This window comes from Colletes gigas, unplaced genomic scaffold (assembly GCF_013123115.1).
Source record: "Colletes gigas isolate AHSC1104 unplaced genomic scaffold, ASM1312311v1 Colletes_gigas_Sc00005, whole genome shotgun sequence".
NCBI lineage: Eukaryota > Metazoa > Arthropoda > Insecta > Hymenoptera > Colletidae > Colletes > Colletes gigas.
The window spans coordinates 8,908,985-8,929,581 of NW_025106634.1; the positions used below are offsets into that span (position 1 = coordinate 8,908,985).

The following is a 20,597-nucleotide window of genomic DNA, read 5'->3' on the forward strand; positions in this document are numbered from 1 at the left end:
AATACGATAGGATTCTACAGGAAATATATAAGATCGAGTCTGTTTAATTCTCAATAACTTTACATTTATTAAAAGACATCGCCCTGAATGCAAATATCTGTGCCTCCTAAGTGGTAAATATGGTTACACTAGAATGATAAACGCAGTCGATAAGCGTCGTCGATAGAGTGATCGTCTCTCTGCTGACCACAGCTTACATTACTGACAACGCACAACGATTACTAATGGCTTCTGCCTGCAACCGCTGGCCTCTGCTGACCGCTGCTGATCACTCCTGGTCCTTCGTGCAACGTATAACGATTACGACTGGCTACTACCAGCCTCTGCTGGCCTCTGCTGGCCTCTGCTGGCCTCTGCTGGCCTCTGCTGGTCTCTGCTGGTCTCTGCTGGTCTCTGCTTGCCACTGCTGGCCTCCGCTGACCACTGCTGACCACCCCTTATACTTCCGACAACGTACAACGATTACTACTTGTTCCTGCTTGCCCCTGCTGGTCACTGCATGCCTCTGCATCCCTCTGCTGCCCCCTGCTGTCCCCTGCTGGCCTCTACTGACCCCTACTGACCCCTACTGACCCCTACTGACCACTGCTGACCACCCCTTATACTTCCGACAACGTACAACGATTACTACTTGTTCCTGCTTGCCCCTGCTGGTCACTGCATGCCTCTGCATCCCTCTGCTGCCCCCTGCTGGCCCCTACTGACCCCTACTGACCACTGCTGACCACCCCTGATGCTTCCAACAACGTACAACGACTACAACTTGCTACTACTTGCCCCTGCTGGTCTCTACTGTCCCTTGCTGCCCCCCCTGACCCCTACTGACCCCTGCTGACCACTGCTGACCTTTGTTAATAACTTCTCCCATGATATATATGTATTAAAACTTTGTATAATGTAAATCTATGGCAATAAATGATATAATTTCAAAGTATTCTATATGTTCTCATCATTTTTACCTTTCTTTTCCTCTCCAAATCATTCCCTTAGTTATAAGAGACTCCCTGAAACTCCTTGGTCTCCCAGAACCCACTAGGAAGTCCTGAAACTCAGAGCTTTGCTAAAAATTCAAAGTTTCCAAGAATTTTCGGCGTTTCCAAGAAATTCCAAGACTTCCCAGTTGTTTCAGGACTTTCCAGCTGTTTCAGGCTTTTCCAGCCGTTTCAGGACTTTCCAGCTGTTTCAGGGCTTTCCAACTGCCAGGAATTTTTCGTTGTTTCAGGCCTTTTTCGGCGTTTCAGGCTTTTCCAGCGGTTTCAGGACTTTCCAGCTGTTTCAGGGCTTTCCAGCTGCCAGGAATTTTCGTTGTTTCAGGCCTTTTTCGGTGTTTCAGGCCTTTTTCGGCGTTCCAGGACTTTCCAGCTGTTTCAGGACTTTCCAGCTGCCAGGAGTTTGTCGTTGTTTCAGGCTTTTCGGTGTTTCAGGCTTTTCCAGCTGTTTCAGGACTTTCCAACTGTTTCAGGACTATCAATTGTTTCAGGACTTTCAATAATTTAAACGGGACCCCGCTGAAATCTTCTCGAGGAACTTAGAAATTTTTCGGCCGAGAATTTTTAAGAGAACTTGAGAATTTCAAAGTTAATTTTTCGTTTTAGACTTTGTTATGAGGAGGACATGATAATGGAAGAGGTGGCAGGTATCTTATAACTATGGGAATGCTTTGGAGAGGTGAAGGAAGGTAAAAATGACGAGAAGACATAGAATTCTTTGAAATTATAACATTTATTGCGATAGATTTACATTATACAAAGTTTTAATACATATATATCAGGGCAGAAGTTAGAAACAAAGGTCAGCAGTGGTCAGCAGGGGCCAGAGGGGTCAGAGGGGCCAGCAAGGGACAGTAGAGACCAGCAGGGGCAAGCAGTAACAAGTAGTAATCGTTGTACATTGTCGGAAGCATAAGGAGTGGTCTGCAGTGGTCAGTAGGAGTCAGCAGGGGACAGCAGGGGGCAGCAGAGGGATGCAGAGGCATGCAGCGACCAGCAGGGGCAAGCAGTAACGAGTAGTAATCGTTGTACGTTGTCGGAAGTATAAGGAGTGGTCAGCAGTGGTCAGCAGAGGTTAGCAGTGGCAAGCAGTGGCAAGCAGAGACCAGCAGAGACTAGCAGAGACCAGCAGAGTCCAAGCAGAGACCAGCAGGGGCAAGCAATCGCAAGTTGCAATCGTTATACGTTGTCAGAAGTATAAGGGGTGGTCAGTAGTGGTCAGCAGAGGCCAGCAGTGGCAAGCAGTGGCAAGCAGAGACCAGCAGGGGACAGCAGAGGGATGCAGAGGCATGCAGCGACCAGCAGGGGCAAGCAATAGCAAGTTGCAATCGTTATACATTGTCAGAAGTATAAGGGGTGGTCACCAGTGGCCAGCAGTGGCAAGCAGTGGCAAGCAGAGACCAGCAGGGGATAGCAGAGGGATGCAGAGGCATGCAGAGACTAGCAGGGGCAAGCAATAGCAAGTTGCAATCGTTGTACGTTGTCAGAAGTATAAGGGGTGGTCAGCAGTGGTCAGCAGAAGTCAGCAGTGGCAAGCAGTGGCAAGCAGAGACCAGCAGGGGACAGCAGAGGGATGCAGAGGCATGCAGAGACTAGCAGGGGCAAGCAATAGCAAGTTGCAATCGTTATACGTTGTCAGAAGTATAAGGGGTGGTCAGCAGTGGTCAGCAGAAGTCAGCAGTGGCAAGCAGTGGCAAGCAGAGACCAGCAAAGACGAGCAGAGACCAGCAGAGACCAGCAGGGGCAAGCAATAGCAAGTTACAATCGTTATACGTTGTCAGAAGTATGAGGAAAGGTCAGCAGTGGTCAGCAGAGTCCAGCGAAGGTTGGCAGAAGTCAGTCGCAATTGTTATAATTGAATTTCAGTTGTTCAAGAGCGAGAAGGCAAATGTGAGCCTTCCTCTCTCGACTCCCACGAGACGGATCGAGAAGGAGGGCATGTGTCAGTTTGCCTTTGTCGACTTTTCGAAACTCCACGAGCTCGTGTACGCGTGATCTGGAATATATGAATAGGGCATCGTCGATGCTTTCCTGGCACCTCTGCATGGGAGACGATCACTCTATCAGCGACGCTTATCGACAGCATTTATTATTCCAGTGATACCACTTAGGAGGCACGCGAGAGAATATATGCGTTAGTCTATTTAACACCTTAACGTTCATATTTTTCGGGTTAACCAACAATGATCAGTTTTCTTTGTTGGATTTGGCTCTAAAAATACGGTTCTCGTTAATTACAATGTTGTATCTAATGTATTATTTGAAGGAAAATAAATATTATCGTCCCTCAAACCGTTGGATTAAACAAATATTGTTTTTTAAAACAGTCAGACTCGGGCATGAACGTTAAGGGGTTAATAAATTTAAGGCAAGAACGGCCAAGTCTGGCGTGGAATAGTTCATTGTCGCCACCATTTTAGCACCAGGGGGCCAGAGGTTGTGGCCAACGTCCGTAGCTTTGGCGCTGCACGCGATGCCGTTGTTCTTCTTTAGAACAGTCGAGTCGACCATCTAAAACAATTGTAGTACTTCCTTCCGGTCTTAGCTCTCGACCCCGCGCACACGTGTTTGTAGACGAAGTTCGCTGTTACTGTTAATTCTTGTTGAAAATAAATATTGTGAAAACCACATCCGTTAAATCCGTCTAATCACCCTTAAATATTAGTATAGCAAAAGAGCTATAAGGTCGATAAATTAGCGCCATCTAGCGTCGAAGACAATGAACTATTCCACGACAGACTTGGGCGTTCTTGCCTTAAATTTATTAAATAGACCAATGCATATAATCTCAAGTTTATTTATATCACGCTTAACATAGACAGAGCATAATTTTATTTTCTGGCACATATGGTCATTATTTATAAGTTATCGAAGAGTACTGAAAGGTACCCGTCGTAGATACAACAGTGTTCCTGATATGCAAGAACAACACGAATAAATACTAATAATCGCAGGAAATTAAATAATCGCCGACGTTCTGTAGTCGACTGGGACGTATGCTGTTCGATAAGAATCTCGAATATCATACTGTTCAATTCCTACATGCTCGCTTTTTATATACCATTTACGATACGTGTTTGTGCATGTGTTTACAAGTGACGCACGAGGTCCACGCACACTTTTACGTCGCTTCACAGAATACTTCCACCTCTCGTGTCGTCACACATTCAATATCACCGGAACGCGAACGCCGCATCGTGTACGCGAGCCAAGAAGACCAATATGCATTCGCTATCGATACTTCGTCGGGCGAGTATCACACACGGTCCATTTTCGGCGATAATCCGGTTCCTCCAGTCTTACCGTTAAGTTTTTATATCTCGATCGAACGTGAGATCAGAACAGATGCGAGTACTCGATCGTTTATAAGCTTCTGATTGGTCGCGTCTACCGTCCGAACTAAATTTAAACGGGCGTTCGTTAAGCGTCTCGTTTGCACATGCAGTATCCTCGACACCGCGCGAGTGCAACGTTACATGATGCGGTCGACAATTTTTCTTAATCAGATTCCGTTCGTAACTCGGTCCTCGTCGACAGAATAATATTTCTACGATCTATCAGTGCACGTGTAACGCAAGGATGCTGTGTCGTTGAAGCGGTTCGTTATCGTTGCATACTATTCGTATTCATAAAGTTTGTTTACGTCGGTTCTACGAGTGAGTCGGTATTCGATCGAAAGGAAAGTACACTTTTTTCGAGCGATACTATCACGTGATTTAAGGTATCTAACAGAGAACAAGGTTCCACGAGTTTGTATAAGAGTGCATTCAACGATTTTCGTTCATCGATCGTGTCATGCGATAAGCTTAGAAATCGATGGACCACGGTGAAATAGAGAGGTTCAGTTTCTTTTTTATTTCGAGTTCGTCGTTCAAGTTTTATGGGTTAGGACCTTTCGCCTGCTCGTCCACCACCACGTGAAAGTAGCGGCAACCTGTTGCCACCTTTGTACCTTGAAAAATGTGCTCGTGCATCGAGCGTTTGTTCAGGCTGCTCTGGCTATGTAAACTGTACGCGTTGATCGCGTTGATAGTCACAGCGATTGTTGTTTCGATAATAATCCAGCCAATATGGTCGGCCGATTCGCCATCGAACCGCGATGTATTCATGGACATCGAAATGGAAAGGACTTACAACTGGGGTACGTGGTGTTCCCTTTACTCGCGTGTATCGGTTAGGAATATTGTCACGAGAATCTCGTCCTGCACAGCTGTTCCCTACTAGAGGCGCTGCGATCGATTACTGATTTATCTGTACTCACAATATCGATAGCATTTTTTAAATATCAAATTTCTATTCTTATTCGAACTTATTGTCACTTGTCACAAATTACTTACAATTAGTGTCATTTGTGTCTACTCATTGTACGACTCTCGTACGTCATTATTCGGATGGAAAGTGTTATGTTCATTAATATTCAAATTGAAACGATACAATACAGTCTTTATAATCCGATCGTTCGCTAATTCAACCTTCTGTAATTCAACACTTCGCGGCTGGTTTTTTATTTCGCCTTCTTAGCACGAAACAAATTTATCTTCAAACCTATACACTAACTTTCGCTTACTAAACTGTGTACACGTGAAATGCAAACGTGGAAAGTATCGATCGATGTCAGGTTAAGCGATCCTGCTTTGGCCCAAGTTAGAATAGTTAATTAACGAGGCTCTCGAAATAATAAAAAAACATAATACACGTTAACCTTTCGAACATCTTCCTTCAAAAATGTTTCGTATTAAATGAGGTTTTTGGATCGAACTTAAAATCATTTTGAGGTTACATCAGGATCGTTTGTATTTTTCCTTCGAATCAGATGAATCATTTATGCATTTATTAGTGCAGTTAAAGATAACGAAGTTATCAGGAAACCGAGTAATCAGGAAATACTGTCCATGAATCTATTTACATAACTCGAAGTAAAATTGCATGTAGACCGGTTTATGAAAACTATAACTAAACGTAGTGTCCTAAGAACCGTGTTACACGATTGATAACTGCACTTTACTGATATCTTTACCTTGCGAAATTCCAATAAAGGTAGCGTAGCCAACGAGTCATCTGAACATCGTTGGAACGTGACAATATTTTTACCGATACACAAGTTTTATTGAAAGCCTCGCAATTTTATCACGGTTTATCCGTAACGCCACCTTTATTGTCGTTTCAGTTTTGGACAAGTGGTACAACTTCACCGACGGTGAGTTCGAACGATTTTATTTTCTAACCAATGGCGGGCCAGTGGTCCTCAACACTTTGACGGCCGCTGTCGCGTATACGTGAGCTCGCGAGCTAATAGACGTTGGCCAATGTCACGTATGCGTGAGTTCGCGAGCTAATAGACGTTGGCCAATGTCACGTATGCGTGAGTTCGCGAGCTAATTGACGTTGGCCAATGTCACGTATGCGTGAGTTCGCGAGCTAATAGACGTTGGCCAATGTCACGTATGCGTGAGTTCGCGAGCTAATAGACGTTGGCCAATGTCACGTTTGCGTGATCTATCAGTCACCATTTCATCATACATTCAACCTTATCACGTTTGTTGAGTTACATTTATAATTCCTAGCATCTTCATGTGTTTCACTTTGGTCCACAATATCAGTGGTGACGGACAACGGTATATACAGGGTGTCCCGTAAATGGGGGGGTAGCTGAGACGATTCTGAACAACAATTTCCTTTGCAAAAATGTCGGATGGGGCTTCGTTTTTGAATTATTAACGATATATATATATATATGATATGTGAAACGTGCGGCCATTAAAGTGTTAACGCTAGAACTACCAAAACCAGTCAAAATGACCCATTCGAAATTTCTAATATTTTTAAAAAATTAATTTTTGAAAGTTAACTGTAATTTTCTATGAGAGAACAAATATACATTTATTTCCATTGCATTATATATTTTTTTTCATGTATCAATCGTTTTGATTCCTTTGGTACAAATAAATTCACTATAATTGTAGTTCTAGTGTTAATCCGGGGGTCCACGGGCGCCAGTGACGTCATTCTTCTCGTAACAGCGATCGAGAATGGCTAACGTGACCTAAAACTCCTGCAATCTCTGATTTTATAGTTCCTTTCAATGCTTCATTGCCGATTACGCGATATGATTGTTGACAACATCGATCATGTTGGACTAATGCACGCTGTCAGATTAATTTCTTGACTTCACGATGAAAATTAACTTGTTTATTGTCGTTACGTGATTTTACCATTTTTCTAACTGCATTATGCAAGTTTACCAACACACCCAGCGAGACTGTTTGACGTTCAAATAATTTACGATGATGTTTAGCCACGTGCTGTGCGTTGATATGCATCATTTTCTAAATATAATAGTTACATTACATAACAGTAAACTAATAGTTTAATAAATAATCACTGGTTCAAAATCGGTTAACATTTTTGCAAATTAAGTAGATTATACTATCCGTCGAGATGCAAGGAACAACCAAATAAAATTTTATTCGTATAGAATACAAACAGGACTTATGAGGAAATCACAAACACACAGATTTCGAATTTTATATTAATAATAGCTCGCTAGATGAATACTCTTGTAATTATCATTGTTTTGTCCCACAACAGAAATTGTTCAGAAGTCAATAGCTAAAAGTATTAGTTATTAACTTGGAATGTTCTCTTGTCTAGTAGTAACAATAGAAAATATGTTTTCGTTAAGCGTTCGTATCCGTTATTGTGGCCAACCTGTTCCTCAATGGCCATGTATGCCATGTAATTACACACGTATAATATCATACCTGTTGAACGTCCGTACGAAAGTGAATACAAACGCGTGTCACGCGACGAACGATAATAGCAGATCGTGCACATTATTTCCGACAAATAACCATACACGACTTTAACGAAACACGAAAAACAGAGTCTCGTTGATACGGTTTTTAAATTCTTTTCACAGACGCTATATTACCGGCGCTGTATGTTGACTCTGACAATAGAAATGGCAAGAATTTGCTTCTCCGTTAACTAAAATTTCCATTTTTAATCATCCTTTGAGTTATTCCGGCCCCTGTTCAAAATGGACGACGCTTACGGAGCTATTTAAGACTCGCCGATGTAAGGTCTAATTTAATTATGCCACGTTACGGTCTGCATTTATCTAGCATCGTTTAATTTGTGAGCACAGGTTACCGATGTTGTCACTTTAACCTTAGGAAGATTGAAGCCTCCCCAAGCTCTACTTAAGTTATAACGGCTATTAGGATTTTTTAATTGGTGTACTGAATCAGTGTTAACAGATAAAGCTAGCAAACGTAGGGAAGTCTTCTCTAACATGATGTACAGGGCATTAGTATCATTTAGTGGAAGTCCTTGCCTGAGGTACTCTCTCTTATGTCAGACAGCCTAAGTCGGGTCCTCTTTGGCTCCCGGCGGGGTGCGTTGGAGAAATGGAGACCAGTTTCAGGGAACAAAGACTTCTCTACGTTTACAAGGTCGTACGCAAACAGGAAGGGTAGTTTCTCAGCTCTCGCTAGAGTCAAGGACACTAATAAAGCAATGACTGATAGAAGTCAACGTAGACTTAAACATATTTTTCGGTACTTTCGTAGGCGTTAGATGGTACAATAATAAAATACTGTCTCCATCCGACCCGGAGTGGGAGCGTTACTTGGCGGACCTACGACGGAATTGGATAGTTTGGATGTACAATCCAAACCAGTCGTACAATCTTAAAAATCCTGAGATCGAGGATCATTCGATGGGTCAAGCCAATGTCATTCGTAAAATTCTCAATGAAAAGGTAGGAACACCAGACAGTGTCAGATATGTACAAAATAGATGCAAGATACATACAAACAATTAACAAACTATATCTATAACTATAAATATATGACAGCTTTAATTCCAACATAAACGTTTAAATCGTCCACTGCTATCTTCCTCGTTCGAGATAGCGATGAACAAGGTATCAATTAATTTCTGCGTGCAGAGGAATGGTTTCTTCGTGGAGTGTGGCGCCTACGATGGCGAGACACGCAGCAACACGTTGGTCCTGGAACGACAGCTCGGTTGGACTGGTCTCCTGGTCGAGGCGGACCCCATAAGTTTCAGCAAAATGTTGCAGAAGAACAGGAAGGCTTACCTGACGCCCACGTGTCTCGGGATTCAGCCATATCCTACCATGGTACGAAATTTTCTCACCTAACCTTAAAAAAATCCGTTCGAGATTCGTCAACGTTCAACGCTGCGTCTGAAATGTAAAAATGACTCGTTTAATAAGTATGTTACGATGACCAGTGTTTTGTTATACATTGTACGTACCTTGCTCTACCAGAGTTCCTTCCTGATGGCGAGAAACGTGGGTCGTCTTCACGAGCCGAACGCGACCGACAGCCATTTGCCAAATTCGCCGGACGTGGCCCACAGCGGCACCCACATTTACGTCCAATGTTTCCCATTCGTCCATTACATGGCTGCGCTGAACGTCACCACTGTTCATTACTTCAGTCTCGACATAGAGGGCTACGAGTTGGAGGTGTTAAAAACGATTCCGTTCGACACGATAAATATAGAGGTACGTGTGGCCAGCAGACTCTGGAAAATATTTTCGTTAAAGAAAAACATCACAGTAGATAATTAATGATGGGAAATTTAATTATATTTCAGACTCTTTCGGTGGAATTCTCCCACGTGGAAGATGGCAAGAAGGAGCTGATCAGCTTCATGGAGTCCAAGGGCTACTTTGTCTATTCGTTCGTCGTGAGAGCTGACAAATTGGCTCACGACATAATATTCGCTAAACAAGCGAACGAAGGAGTCTAAGTTCGATAGAGTAATCTCACATTAGTCGAATACGTGTTTATTATCTTGTTCCTTGACCTGAAATACATCAGTCGCGTTACAACGGTATTGTTGGAACTAGTATTGTTGGTTCCTAGTATTGTCCACGCGTTAAGTATTCGGATAAATCGTTCGGTTGGTATTACCAGCTTTATAAGCCATTCCTATAGCTACTAGTCAATTATTACGTTGTTTTGTTTAATTTAGATTTAGTTTCGACGCGTCGTTGTATGAATCCGGACAGAGCTTAATTTTAGGTTATCTAGTTTTTGATCGGCGAGAAATAAAAAAATAATGTATCTTCACGTCGAACAAAAAAAAAACTAGAAAAAGTCTGGTATCGTTAATATTATTTTCATTTTATTTTACAAATATTTACAGGAACATACATTTCGCATAATAAAATAAAGTGTCTCTTTATAGGTAGTACACACAAATTCCCGTCGACATTAATTCAAAAAACGACAGAAAATAAATATTCCGGAAACAATTAGGAACGCACGGTTGTTCCCACCGCGCGAGAAAATTTGCACAACAAACCGTTAACGCGATTTTCTGCGATTCGTTACAACTCTCTCAAAGCTCGTTTCATCGAATTTCGTTTTATGTATCATTTTTATTTATGTTACGATCTCTCTATGGGGGGCGGAAACAATTTATCGACCCGTTCTGTCCGGGATTTATTATTGTAACAAAAGACAAATATTAGTGCAGTAGGATCGAAGAAATTTATGTGAAAAAAAATTCTATTTAAACGTAATTAAAGGGCACAAATATTATATGATATCGTATGGCATCGTTGGATATATTTTATTCATTTTTTGTTTGCTGAAATAAAACATTATGTTTTTCATCAATGTAACAGCCGTCCTAGTGTGTATTCTACGCTTAAAAAAACAATTAATATGAAATCTAAATTAAGACATCGATGCCATAAGGGATCATTTGGACAGAAAGGGTTAAAGGAAGCACCATACATTGTACCTTTAAAACTACTGGAATGATTTAATGTACAATGAAAGCAACTCTGTTTATTGCCACATTATGAGCAATAAAGTTCTAATGATTCCCTACGGTTGCATTAAATAAAATAAAAAGAAAAATAATTTAAACTTAAGGCTGTAACAAAATATAAGTAACTTGTTTAAAGCTCTCGGGACTAGCTTCGCCATATTTCCCATATTTTTCATTTATTTAAATGAAAAAGGGACATTTAAACGTTTAAGAAATACATCTATCTATTATAATAGCTGCCATTCTTAAAATTGAATGCGGAGGAGAGCGTTCAATTTCTTCGTTAATCGTCGAACGTGTTCCTTAGCGTTTACCTAACCACAATTACCTAAATTCGTTTGGTCGTCAATGTATATTAAATACAGTTCTTTTCATGGTTCGTTGCCAAATGACTCTTGGATTCGATAATTTTCAATACCTATTCGGCTCATCGTTCTTTTTTTTCCCCGTTCAGGTCGACATATTTCGCTTTTCAGGAATTGAAATCTCTCCTCTTACTACCGTGATGCTTCTGCCGTTCCATTTTATCGCTGGCGTCGTCAGAAGAATAACGAATCTCTGATCCCTAAAATACAGCAACAGAAAATTTCGGTTAATACAGATGGTTGGAGGGGCGCAACGTTTCGGTCCAGCAACGTCGACAAGCGGTTTAGGAACTCGAGACTCTTGTACGAGGTGCGCACGGTCGTTCTGCGCATTTAAAAGGACACGGATGTTACCTCTATTAGGACCGAACCGTACAATTGTGCGTCGATAATTGTAAAAGTCGCAGCGACGCTTGTACGGTCCACGGGGCGCGAGACAATGTTCAAAGAAGCGAACGTTGTCGGTAAAGCTACGAAAAATTAGATCCTGTCTGTTTCTATAAACTATTATACTTCTATCCATCCGACCGGATTACCCAGGAAATAATTACAGAGGCTACTTTGAACCTTTAGCAACTAGAGACATACTCGTCCACAGATGTGTTTTCGTAATACTTACATGGTAAACGTTCACTTAATTAATCACAGATTCAAAAAATTCTAAAACACCGCTAACCCGATTCTAATGCATCGTTCACAACCTTATGCAGGATCTGTGCTCGAACTTGAACGGGGGAATCGTTCAAATAACGGTCGACGAACGTCAACACGCGGCCATTGAACAATTGTTCAACGTTTGAGGAAGTCAAAAACGATTTCCGTAGGTTCAAATTCAATTGGCCGTTCGAGTTTGTGACGGAGAAGCATAGTTATTGGTAGGTCGAGGTTCATTTGATGAGGGTTGTCTTTCAAGATTAGTGTTAAAAGGAATTACTGTGTGGCGCGTGCTGGCTGAGGCTCTGGTGGCTAGCATGGGAAGCAACACCACAACTGGAAGCTCGTGGAGAATGTTACTTTGCAATGACTATGAAGGGCCAATTGATTTTGATCCGATTCAATCTTTTGCTGATCTCTCTTCTCGAATAGTTCAATCTATTGTGTCATCCTGAGAGTCTTCGCGGTTTTTGTTATCACAGATACCTCTGTGTTTGATGTCGCGTATTTGCATTGTTATGCAGACTTGGTCAGAAACAGCTGATCTATTTGTGCGTTGAAACTTGCCTCAACTTAGCCTCGACAAAGAACCAGTACAAGAATAGTTTCTGAAGTTCGAATGCAGCTTTTAGAGTTTGCAGATGATGCAAGGAAGAAAATGGTACAACAGAATCAACATGGAAACTCTCAGGATGACCCAATATATACGAGTCTATGGTAATATGGAATGGTTCATGATCACAGTCAGTCTCATAATAGTCATCCATCAGTGGCGACTCGTGTCATTTTATGGGGCTACAGCAATTTCTTCCTGCGATTGCAGGGCTCACTCTCATTATATTTCTACTCAATTAGACAAGAAAACAGCAACGAAGTTGTTCATATAAACGTGTCCTATTTGAAAACTACCTCCTTGCACCTGAACATAAGTCTTAATCTCTCTCTGTTTGTCAAGGTATTATTTAAAATAACAAGTTTGTTGACTAGACCTTCCCACATTAACACATGATTTAAATAATTGTAACACAGGAATTATTCACAGAATTAAAGTACAAGATTGAACATCATATACTGGGCTCCGGTTTATAAATAGTTGAGTGGAATTAAAGAATTCCAACACGATGCTTGTGCTAGAACTTGAGAGGGACCAATAGGAGGCACGTTTACACAAACTTCTGTCATTCTCTTCTCGTGTAAAATCCGTCTTTGAAGTGAGACGACCAGCAGCTGTACTATCTACAAAAATAACGATCAAATAAAACTGTTACATCGGCTAATGTTAATTTTATTTGGCTACCATTTTACCAAAAGGACCTGCCCTGCAGCCCCCCCACGAGCCACGACTGTCGTCCACCGTTCGTCCTTTCACACATAGCTCTCCTGCTTCTTCCTAACGATACTTCCAGCAACGACCGCCGTCTGAAGCGGCAGCTTAATCTGTTTTTCCGTGGACGCGTTGTTGCACGGTACCTTTACGCCGCCGCTCTTGTTGCTGCTGTGCCTCCTCCAGAAGTCCGAGTGGTTGCTGCTGCAATTGGTGGAACCGGTGGTGTATGTACCGGTCCTATCCGACGTTTTCTTCTTTTTCCTCCTGTTCGGGCCCAGGCCACACAGCCTCAGGAATCCCTCCCTGAACTTGGACGACATCAGGTTGTAAAGGATGGGATTGATCGCTGAGTTCAGGTAAAGCATCACCCGACAGAAGTACAGCAACGTGTAGTAACTCTCCACGCCGAAGTCGATGATCATACGTCGCGGTACGACGAGGATCCACAGGGTGAACGCCTTGAACGGCAGCAGGCACATGAAGAAACATAGCACCACCGTTCCCAGCATCAGCATCACCTGTTTGCGATACTTGAGCATGTTGTTCGACGATCCACGGCTGATTGTCGGGTTCGCCATCAGGTGTCGGGCAATCACCGTGTACAGAACCATCAGGATCAGCAACGGTATCACGAAGAAGATGACCACCGTCGTGATGAAGAACGCGAATATCCAGTGGGTGCTCACCACCGTGTTGCAGGTGGGGATGTACGTGCCGTTCCCATCGTCCTCCATCTCGTAGCTGATGGTCAGCAAAATGGGGCTGTGAACAAACGTTTAGTCACGAGTCAGCCATCTTGGAAAGATTCTCGAGTGATTTTTTCGTATCGAAAGAGTTACGCGGAACCAACTTAGTCTAAAACGTATTCTAGGTTATGGAAACTCTGCGAGTCATAGAGTCGGAACTCCGTTAAGAATATTATATTTATTCAAACAATGTATAATACTTGTAAAGCCGTGCCCGCTACAGGTTACTCTCAGCTAACGATAAACGACGTAAACGCAAAATCGCAAGCGTACAATCAAGCTGCATTCCATCGTACGTAGAACTCAACGAAATTTTCATGCGTAACTATCTGTGACACTACTAGTGAGATCATCGTTTATTAGCGATTCATGGGTATCTGTCAATTAGTGTCAACTACGGTTCGAAATGCTTCGGCGAACATAACCTTAAACCTTTGTCTTTGGAATTAGAATTCGACGCCTAACCTACATACGTCCAGCGGTCGAAAGAAATAATTATATCGGTTTAGTTTCGAGCATCAAGTTCGATCCATCTTGCGACCGGTCTCCTAACCTAACCCTCGACCAACTACACAAAGTTCTCCTCCTGCTCGGTGGAGTCCGTCCTCCTGGCGCCCGAAACGACGTTCTTCCAGTCGCCGTGCTTGCACCCCGTCAGTCTGCACAGCCCCAGGAATCCCTTTCTGAACTTGCTGCTCATAAGATTGTACAGTATCGGATTGAGGGCGCTGTGCAGATAGAACATGATCCTGCTGAAGTTTAGGATGGTGAAGAACGTGTTTCGATCGATGGCGACGATCTGCTCGGCCGGGGCGACGATTATATAGAAGATGAGGATCCTGTAAGGCGTCAGGCAAACGAAGAAGCCTATGACCACCGCCAGCAGCATCGTTATCACGTGCTTCTTCGCCCTGGCGTGGTAGGTGTCGCTGGTGTTGCTGGTCGAGGGATCGGGCATCAGGTGTCTGATGATGAACGCGTAGAGCATCAGGAGGATCAGCAACGGCACGATGTAGAACAAGAGGACGAGTAGCAGGAAGAAGACTATCGTCGCTGTGTTGTCGGCCATGGTCAGACAGACGGGTACAAAGTTCCTAGAGTCCTGATCGCTCCTGGTCTCGTTCACGGGCATCTCCCGGTACTGCGAGACCCAGATTATGGGACTGCAATCAGTGAAAATTGAATTGGTCGATCGGGACACGAGCTCGAGCACACGTTTTCGTTTCAAGCGGGACGGACTTATTGCTGAATCGGAAAAAACGGCGGTGCCTTATGATTCGATATGAGTGCGGTGTGCTCTTAGCCCCTCAACCAACCGGAACAGACGGGACTATTTCTTTCGAAAGCTCGGCTGAAGCTGGTGATTTTGTTGCAATGACCGCTTTGTTCGAGTCGCTATCCCCGGGAGTCGATGTTAATTTATTTTCCTGAGATATTTTATTAATTATTTATTAATTTATTAAGATTGGGGAAAAGAAAAGGAAAGGATTTTCATTAGTAGAGAAAACCTAACAGGTCCAGCCTTGGACATTTGTACGTTGGATAGTCGAGTGTGTATATAGGAAATAGGTGATGGATTGCATGTGAGAAAGTGTAGCCCTCTGCTGGTGAGTACGTGAAGCGTCTCACTGTTTTACCACAGACAAGGGAAACATATCTGACCACACATGTTTTCGATAAAGAATTTTTTTCTCGAAAGTACGTAGGATTTCGGGGATATGTGTATTCACAAAAAATTATTGTAATTGACCCCCGCAATGGAAAATAATTTTTTTAGAATGATTTGTAGTTTTTTAATTTCGAAGAAAAATTCTTTTATTTTCTATTCGATAAAAAAACCTATTTACAGGGATTCTTCGAAGTGATTCTGTACGCCGCGAATCCAGAAGCCTTTCGTTTTTTCCTAAACGGGGAAAGCCGATCTTCGCAATTAACATAAATTGCGGTGCGTCGAGCCTCGAGGGAAATTTAATACCACGGTGTCGTTTTTCGCGAAAAGTTTCTATCCGAGGCAAGGCGAGGAAGAAAGCAACCGGATATTTTGTCTCGCCGCGTGGGAGAATCAACGTCTGTCGTCTGCTATCCACGATACTCTGAAATCCACCCACGAACAACGGTAAAAACTACGGTGGAAAGAGATCCTTAGTGATCGAGACGAATTACCAGTTCTCTCAAAGATTACAAATCCAATATTCGTGTTTCCAACCCCCTTGTTCGATTTTCTCTGAACAAAATTTCTTCTATCGAGGCTAAATATATATCGAGTTTCTTCTCTACCGAACACCTGTGGCGCGTCTCACGAACTCGCCACCAGAGGGCTACGCTCTTACATATACGCTCCCCGAGCGACCATCGAATGTCTCAGCGTGCGAGGCAGGATCTACTAAAATTGCATTCACCGATTTTGTCGCATTTTTAGGAACAAGGGGGACAATGTTCGATCGGTTAAATATTTATGAGCGTCCGGTACACACCTCGCTGCTGTCGGAATGGGAGTTAGTAAGTTATTCCAAGAAAACAGAAGTGATTCACACTTCCGAGGAAAGCTACACGTCATTCTGTCAACACCCGGTAGTAAAATTGCCTCGTAGATCAAACGAAGAGGGGTGAAACGAGCGATCCATCAATGGTATTGTATTGCAGGACCGTGTACACGATTGAAACTCTATCGTTGGAGGTTTTCACCGTAGTTATGCGATGCTAGACATCCATCTTGTTTTCACGTTCAATGGAATTTAATTACTAGCTCACATTTAAACGCGTTTACGATTTCCCTACAGTACAATCTGATTCAAATGCTGTTTACTTTCTCTTTATGTTACCACAAAGAGTATACTTAATTTGCAGAAGCAGTTAGCTATAGAAGAGGCTTTAAACGCCTGTATTGTGCATCCCACGACAAAAGCAATTTTCCTCCCATTTTTATTTCAGTTATAGCTCGAGATATTATACATTTCTCCCTGAACCAGGATCATTTCAATGCGTTACAAACTTCTTACGAAATAACTAAATATCCTATCTTTCGAGCCTCGAGGCAGCTTCGAGAGACTCTCCGTTCCTCTGCGCGTTATAGTAATATATTCTCGTTCGCGGCTCGTTTTAACCGAACGAAACCTTCCGCGTAACGGTAGATCGGTAGAGATCTTGGAACCTAAGAAGTCTTTGTTCTCTCAAAAGAAAAAAGAAAAAAAATAGAGGACGTACGCTTCCGTTCTTTGCGACAACGATATCCAAGAGACAGAGATCTCTCTCGCGGGTCGTTTATCTGATTAACCGCTCGAATTTCACCGGGACTCTATTTGGCGGTAAAGATGCGAAAAAGTTGCGGCCAAGGTTCGCGAAGTTCGCTCGAATTACATGATTCAAGACTCCCGTAGCTCTCCGCGGAGGAGTTTTTCACCGCGCAATAAAAGTATAAAACGCGATTGCCCCGCGATGCCCGACTCCCAACTTCCATTTCGATCCGAAACTTTCGCGACAATGATCTACGGGGACGGTCGTAATTTTGAAAAATAAAATTCTATTAAAAAGAGAGAGCTGGTGTAAATCCACTTTTTTCGTACGTTGAAATATTTAAGGGTTTAAATTATAAAGAGAACTTGCCAGCGGTTGCAGGACGTTGGAAACGTCGATTCTCGGTCCGGTCACTGAAGTGCAGCTGCATTTGGACGCGTTCGAATCCAGTACTTTGGGATGGGTGACCGCTCGGCGGAAAAAAACACAACACCCACGATCGTTGATTTTCTTACACTCTTTATATTATGATTATATCTTTCTATCGAGGTTTTAATCGACTATTAACTTGTCCAGAAGCAATACAGTTCTATTAAACAACATTTGGAGAAAATAAATGGATAGGATTCTTCATAAGAAATAAACTTGTGTGAATAAAGTCAAAGGGGGATCGAAATAGGGAATAATCGAATTCGGTTGGGTCGAGATTACCCCTTCGTCGATATCGTTCGAGATATGTTGGGAATGGGTGCTGAGAATCTGGACGAAAGGATTCGATTTCTGGGTCGTAAAGTCCACGGTCGGCGGAGAGGTCCTTTTCTTCCACGTTCCGAGTTCGGACGAAAGCGAGCGTGTCCGTGCTATCGTAAAAGGAATATTACCCGTAAACCACTTCTCAGGGAGAGTTTTACGCGTCGGTTACACTATATTCCGCCTCGTAGCTTACCGGGTGCGGTTGTCGAGTTCAAAGTCCATGCGGTTCCGGTTCGCTGGGATTTATCGTTGCTCGAGAAAGTATCCGCGGAAGATCGTGTATTCGGGGGGCAAAAAGAACAGAAAAAAGGAAAGTATGATAGAAAAAAAAACCCGTGAGAAGGTGGTCCTCTCGAGGTTTTCTTTGAAGCCGCGTTGGAATCTCGACGACGAGACGAACGGGGATCGATTGGTACACGTTTAAATTGTTTTCTCCGCGAACGACCCAATGGGAAAGGGAGGAAGTAATTTGATATTTACGAGAGAGAAATATTAGAGACGAAATGGAGCTTATAATAAGAGCTTCTCTCGGTGTCGAAGTCGATTCGAACGTTTTTATAACTTATATTTGATAGGAAAAAGATATTCCACCCCTCGAAAACCATAGTTCGAGTTCGGCGATAAAACCGGTTGAACAACGCTCGAGTTTCATTTAAATGGTACATAATTTATTTCAGAGAACGGTATAGGGTAACTTGGTGGCGCTCCCAAATGAAATTTATCGCGTATTTTGTTTCAAATAATTGGTTTTACAATCGGTATTGGCATACCCATTAATCCTTCTCCTACATGACGATTTATTCTACTTGCAAGTTGCAACAACTTTAGTGCAAGGAGTATATTTGTTCGAGGCAATTACAAGCCCACAAACAGCACTTAACCTCTTTGGGCACGACACGCGATTATAAGAGGTTAGGTCGATGGGTTCGATTCGCGCGACGAACGCCTATAGGCGTTGCAGAGATATATAACACGTTCGTTGTTCAAATAATGAAAGTGAAATAAATAAAGAAAATCCACGTACGAACAGCTTCGCGCGATTGGGATTCGTTTGTACCTTGTCGATACATTTAATTACACAAAGTGCTAGCAGGTAGCGTTTCTACTTAATGTTGCAGAAGCGATAGATGCATAGGAGAGGCTTATTCAGGAGAATACTGATGTAATTTCAGAAGAGCATTCTCAGTTTTAGCGGGGCCATTTTTCTTTCAGCGATCGGTTCTTGCCAATGAGCTTCTACGGACTAACAATTAACAACGTCCAATTAGTATACTAGTTTTTGCTACGAGTCTAAAATTGATATTTGTTGGGGAATAAAATTTACCCTGCAATGCACCAGGAATCGACAAGCTGTTAAATAAACGAGGGAAAGAGGTTATATCTGACAACGGAGAATACGTTTTGGACTAAGTTTAGTAAGTTAAGTATTTAACACTTTCACTGCTACGAACACAAGTTATAGGATTCCAAAAATACCAAGTTTTCGGTATTGGAAACGTCGTTCGGTCCACCGTGCGACGACGCGAGCAAGCGTGGGCCCGGTCCGTCGTTGACTGCCCGTTTCAAGATGGCGGAGCTCGGCGACGCATGCGCGTAAACAGCGAACAAAGAAGCTTGCAAACGTCTCGATCGCGAATAAAGAGGGAAAACTTTTAACAAGTTTCGCAACAGTTTACAACAGCTCTTGCGATCGTAAAAATTAATTAATTCCAAACAATTCATACGTAAAGAGAACATCGTGCATAGTTTTATGAACGAGCATAAACGATAAGAGGCGGATGGATGACGAAGGGTTGCGGAAGCGTACGAGAAGAGCGGAGGCGAAGGAAAGCGTCGACGCTTAAAGTTAACTTTTCGTTTCGTTTTCTTGCGTTTCCTCACCTAGTGCAGAGCGCCGCCGCCACCCAAGCCAGCATGCAGAGAAACGTCGCCCTGGCCTTCGTGCACACGTATCTGGAAAAAACAGAATAGAAATCGTTCGCTCGCGGTGCGACGTTTCGCGAACGGGGTCCCACGGAATCGTGACTGACATTTCGGATTGATGCGAAACACGGTTCTAATACCAATCGTCGGCGCAGTAATGCCGGGAAAGCGGCGACAATGGAGGTGACACGAACACAAACCGTAGAGAAATCACTTGGTAGACGGAAAGATTAGTCCAAGTCATGACTGACACGGGGGGATTGACAATGCGTCGCACGTTCGCGGCGGCCATTGTTATTTGAGGAGGAATTCTTTTGTAATTGGCTCTAAAACTATCTTTTCTTTAATCAGGTCTTAAGATGGCCGACTAAATACGATCGCCATTCCATCCAAGCCCACGTTCTCCCTACGATACTGGACGTCTGAGGATTTCGTTCAAGTTTGGATTGCCGTTTCATTTACATTCTCGTATCGTCAGACTTATCGTATTATACTATTTTCTTCTGTCTCGAGATAATGAATTTTAATAAAATGATCATTCCGCTGGTTTTCATTTTTTTGTTTCACCTACCCGGCTCGAAGGGGTTCGCAAATAGCATAATATCGTTCGAAACTGATCGCCAAGATCGTAAGAACCGAAGCGTGCGCCACGGTCAGCTCCACGAACGGCACTGCTTTACCTGAAATCAAAGAAACGAACCGTCATTGTCTAAAAATGCACTGCGCAAATTTGAAAGGAATCTCCACAACGTTTGGCTTCCACGAGAATCTCAATTTTATAAAATATTTT

At 42.8% G+C, this 20,597-nt stretch overlaps 2 protein-coding genes across 2 annotated transcripts in view; one reads left to right on the forward strand and one right to left on the reverse strand.

Moving 5' to 3' along the window:
* Positions 1-4,210: 4,210 nt before the first annotated feature.
* Positions 4,211-10,435, forward strand: LOC122395349. The gene is made up of 6 exons (XM_043392835.1): positions 4,211-5,130; positions 6,157-6,186; positions 8,561-8,751; positions 8,941-9,135; positions 9,286-9,525; positions 9,618-10,435. The coding sequence occupies exons 1-6, from the start codon at positions 4,950-4,952 to the stop codon at positions 9,771-9,773; spliced, it is 993 nt and encodes a 330-aa protein (XP_043248770.1). The 5' UTR covers positions 4,211-4,949; the 3' UTR covers positions 9,774-10,435.
* A 121-nt stretch (positions 10,436-10,556) lies between these two features.
* The window catches only part of LOC122395347 (growth hormone secretagogue receptor type 1), a 39,216-nt gene continuing 29,175 nt past the window's right edge, over positions 10,557-20,597 (reverse strand). The window contains exons 4-8 of the mRNA XM_043392833.1: positions 20,379-20,487; positions 19,766-19,837; positions 14,796-15,060; positions 13,295-13,669; positions 10,557-11,370 (exon numbers count right to left, since the gene is read on the reverse strand). Coding sequence (XP_043248768.1) covers positions 11,278-11,370; positions 13,295-13,669; positions 14,796-15,060; positions 19,766-19,837; positions 20,379-20,487 — 914 coding nt within the window. The 3' untranslated portion in view covers positions 10,557-11,277. The remainder of the gene's footprint in view (positions 11,371-13,294; positions 13,670-14,795; positions 15,061-19,765; positions 19,838-20,378; positions 20,488-20,597) is intronic.

Coding starts and splice junctions, on each gene's coding strand:
- LOC122395349 (XM_043392835.1), top strand. CDS start 4,950: ATGTGCTCGTGCATCGAGCGTTTGTTCAGGCTGCTCTGGCTATGTAAA. Junction 5,131..6,156: donor GGAAAGGACTTACAACTGGG/GTACGTGGTGTT, acceptor TTGTCGTTTCAG/TTTTGGACAAGTGGTACAAC. Junction 6,187..8,560: donor GTGGTACAACTTCACCGACG/GTGAGTTCGAAC, acceptor GTACTTTCGTAG/GCGTTAGATGGTACAATAAT.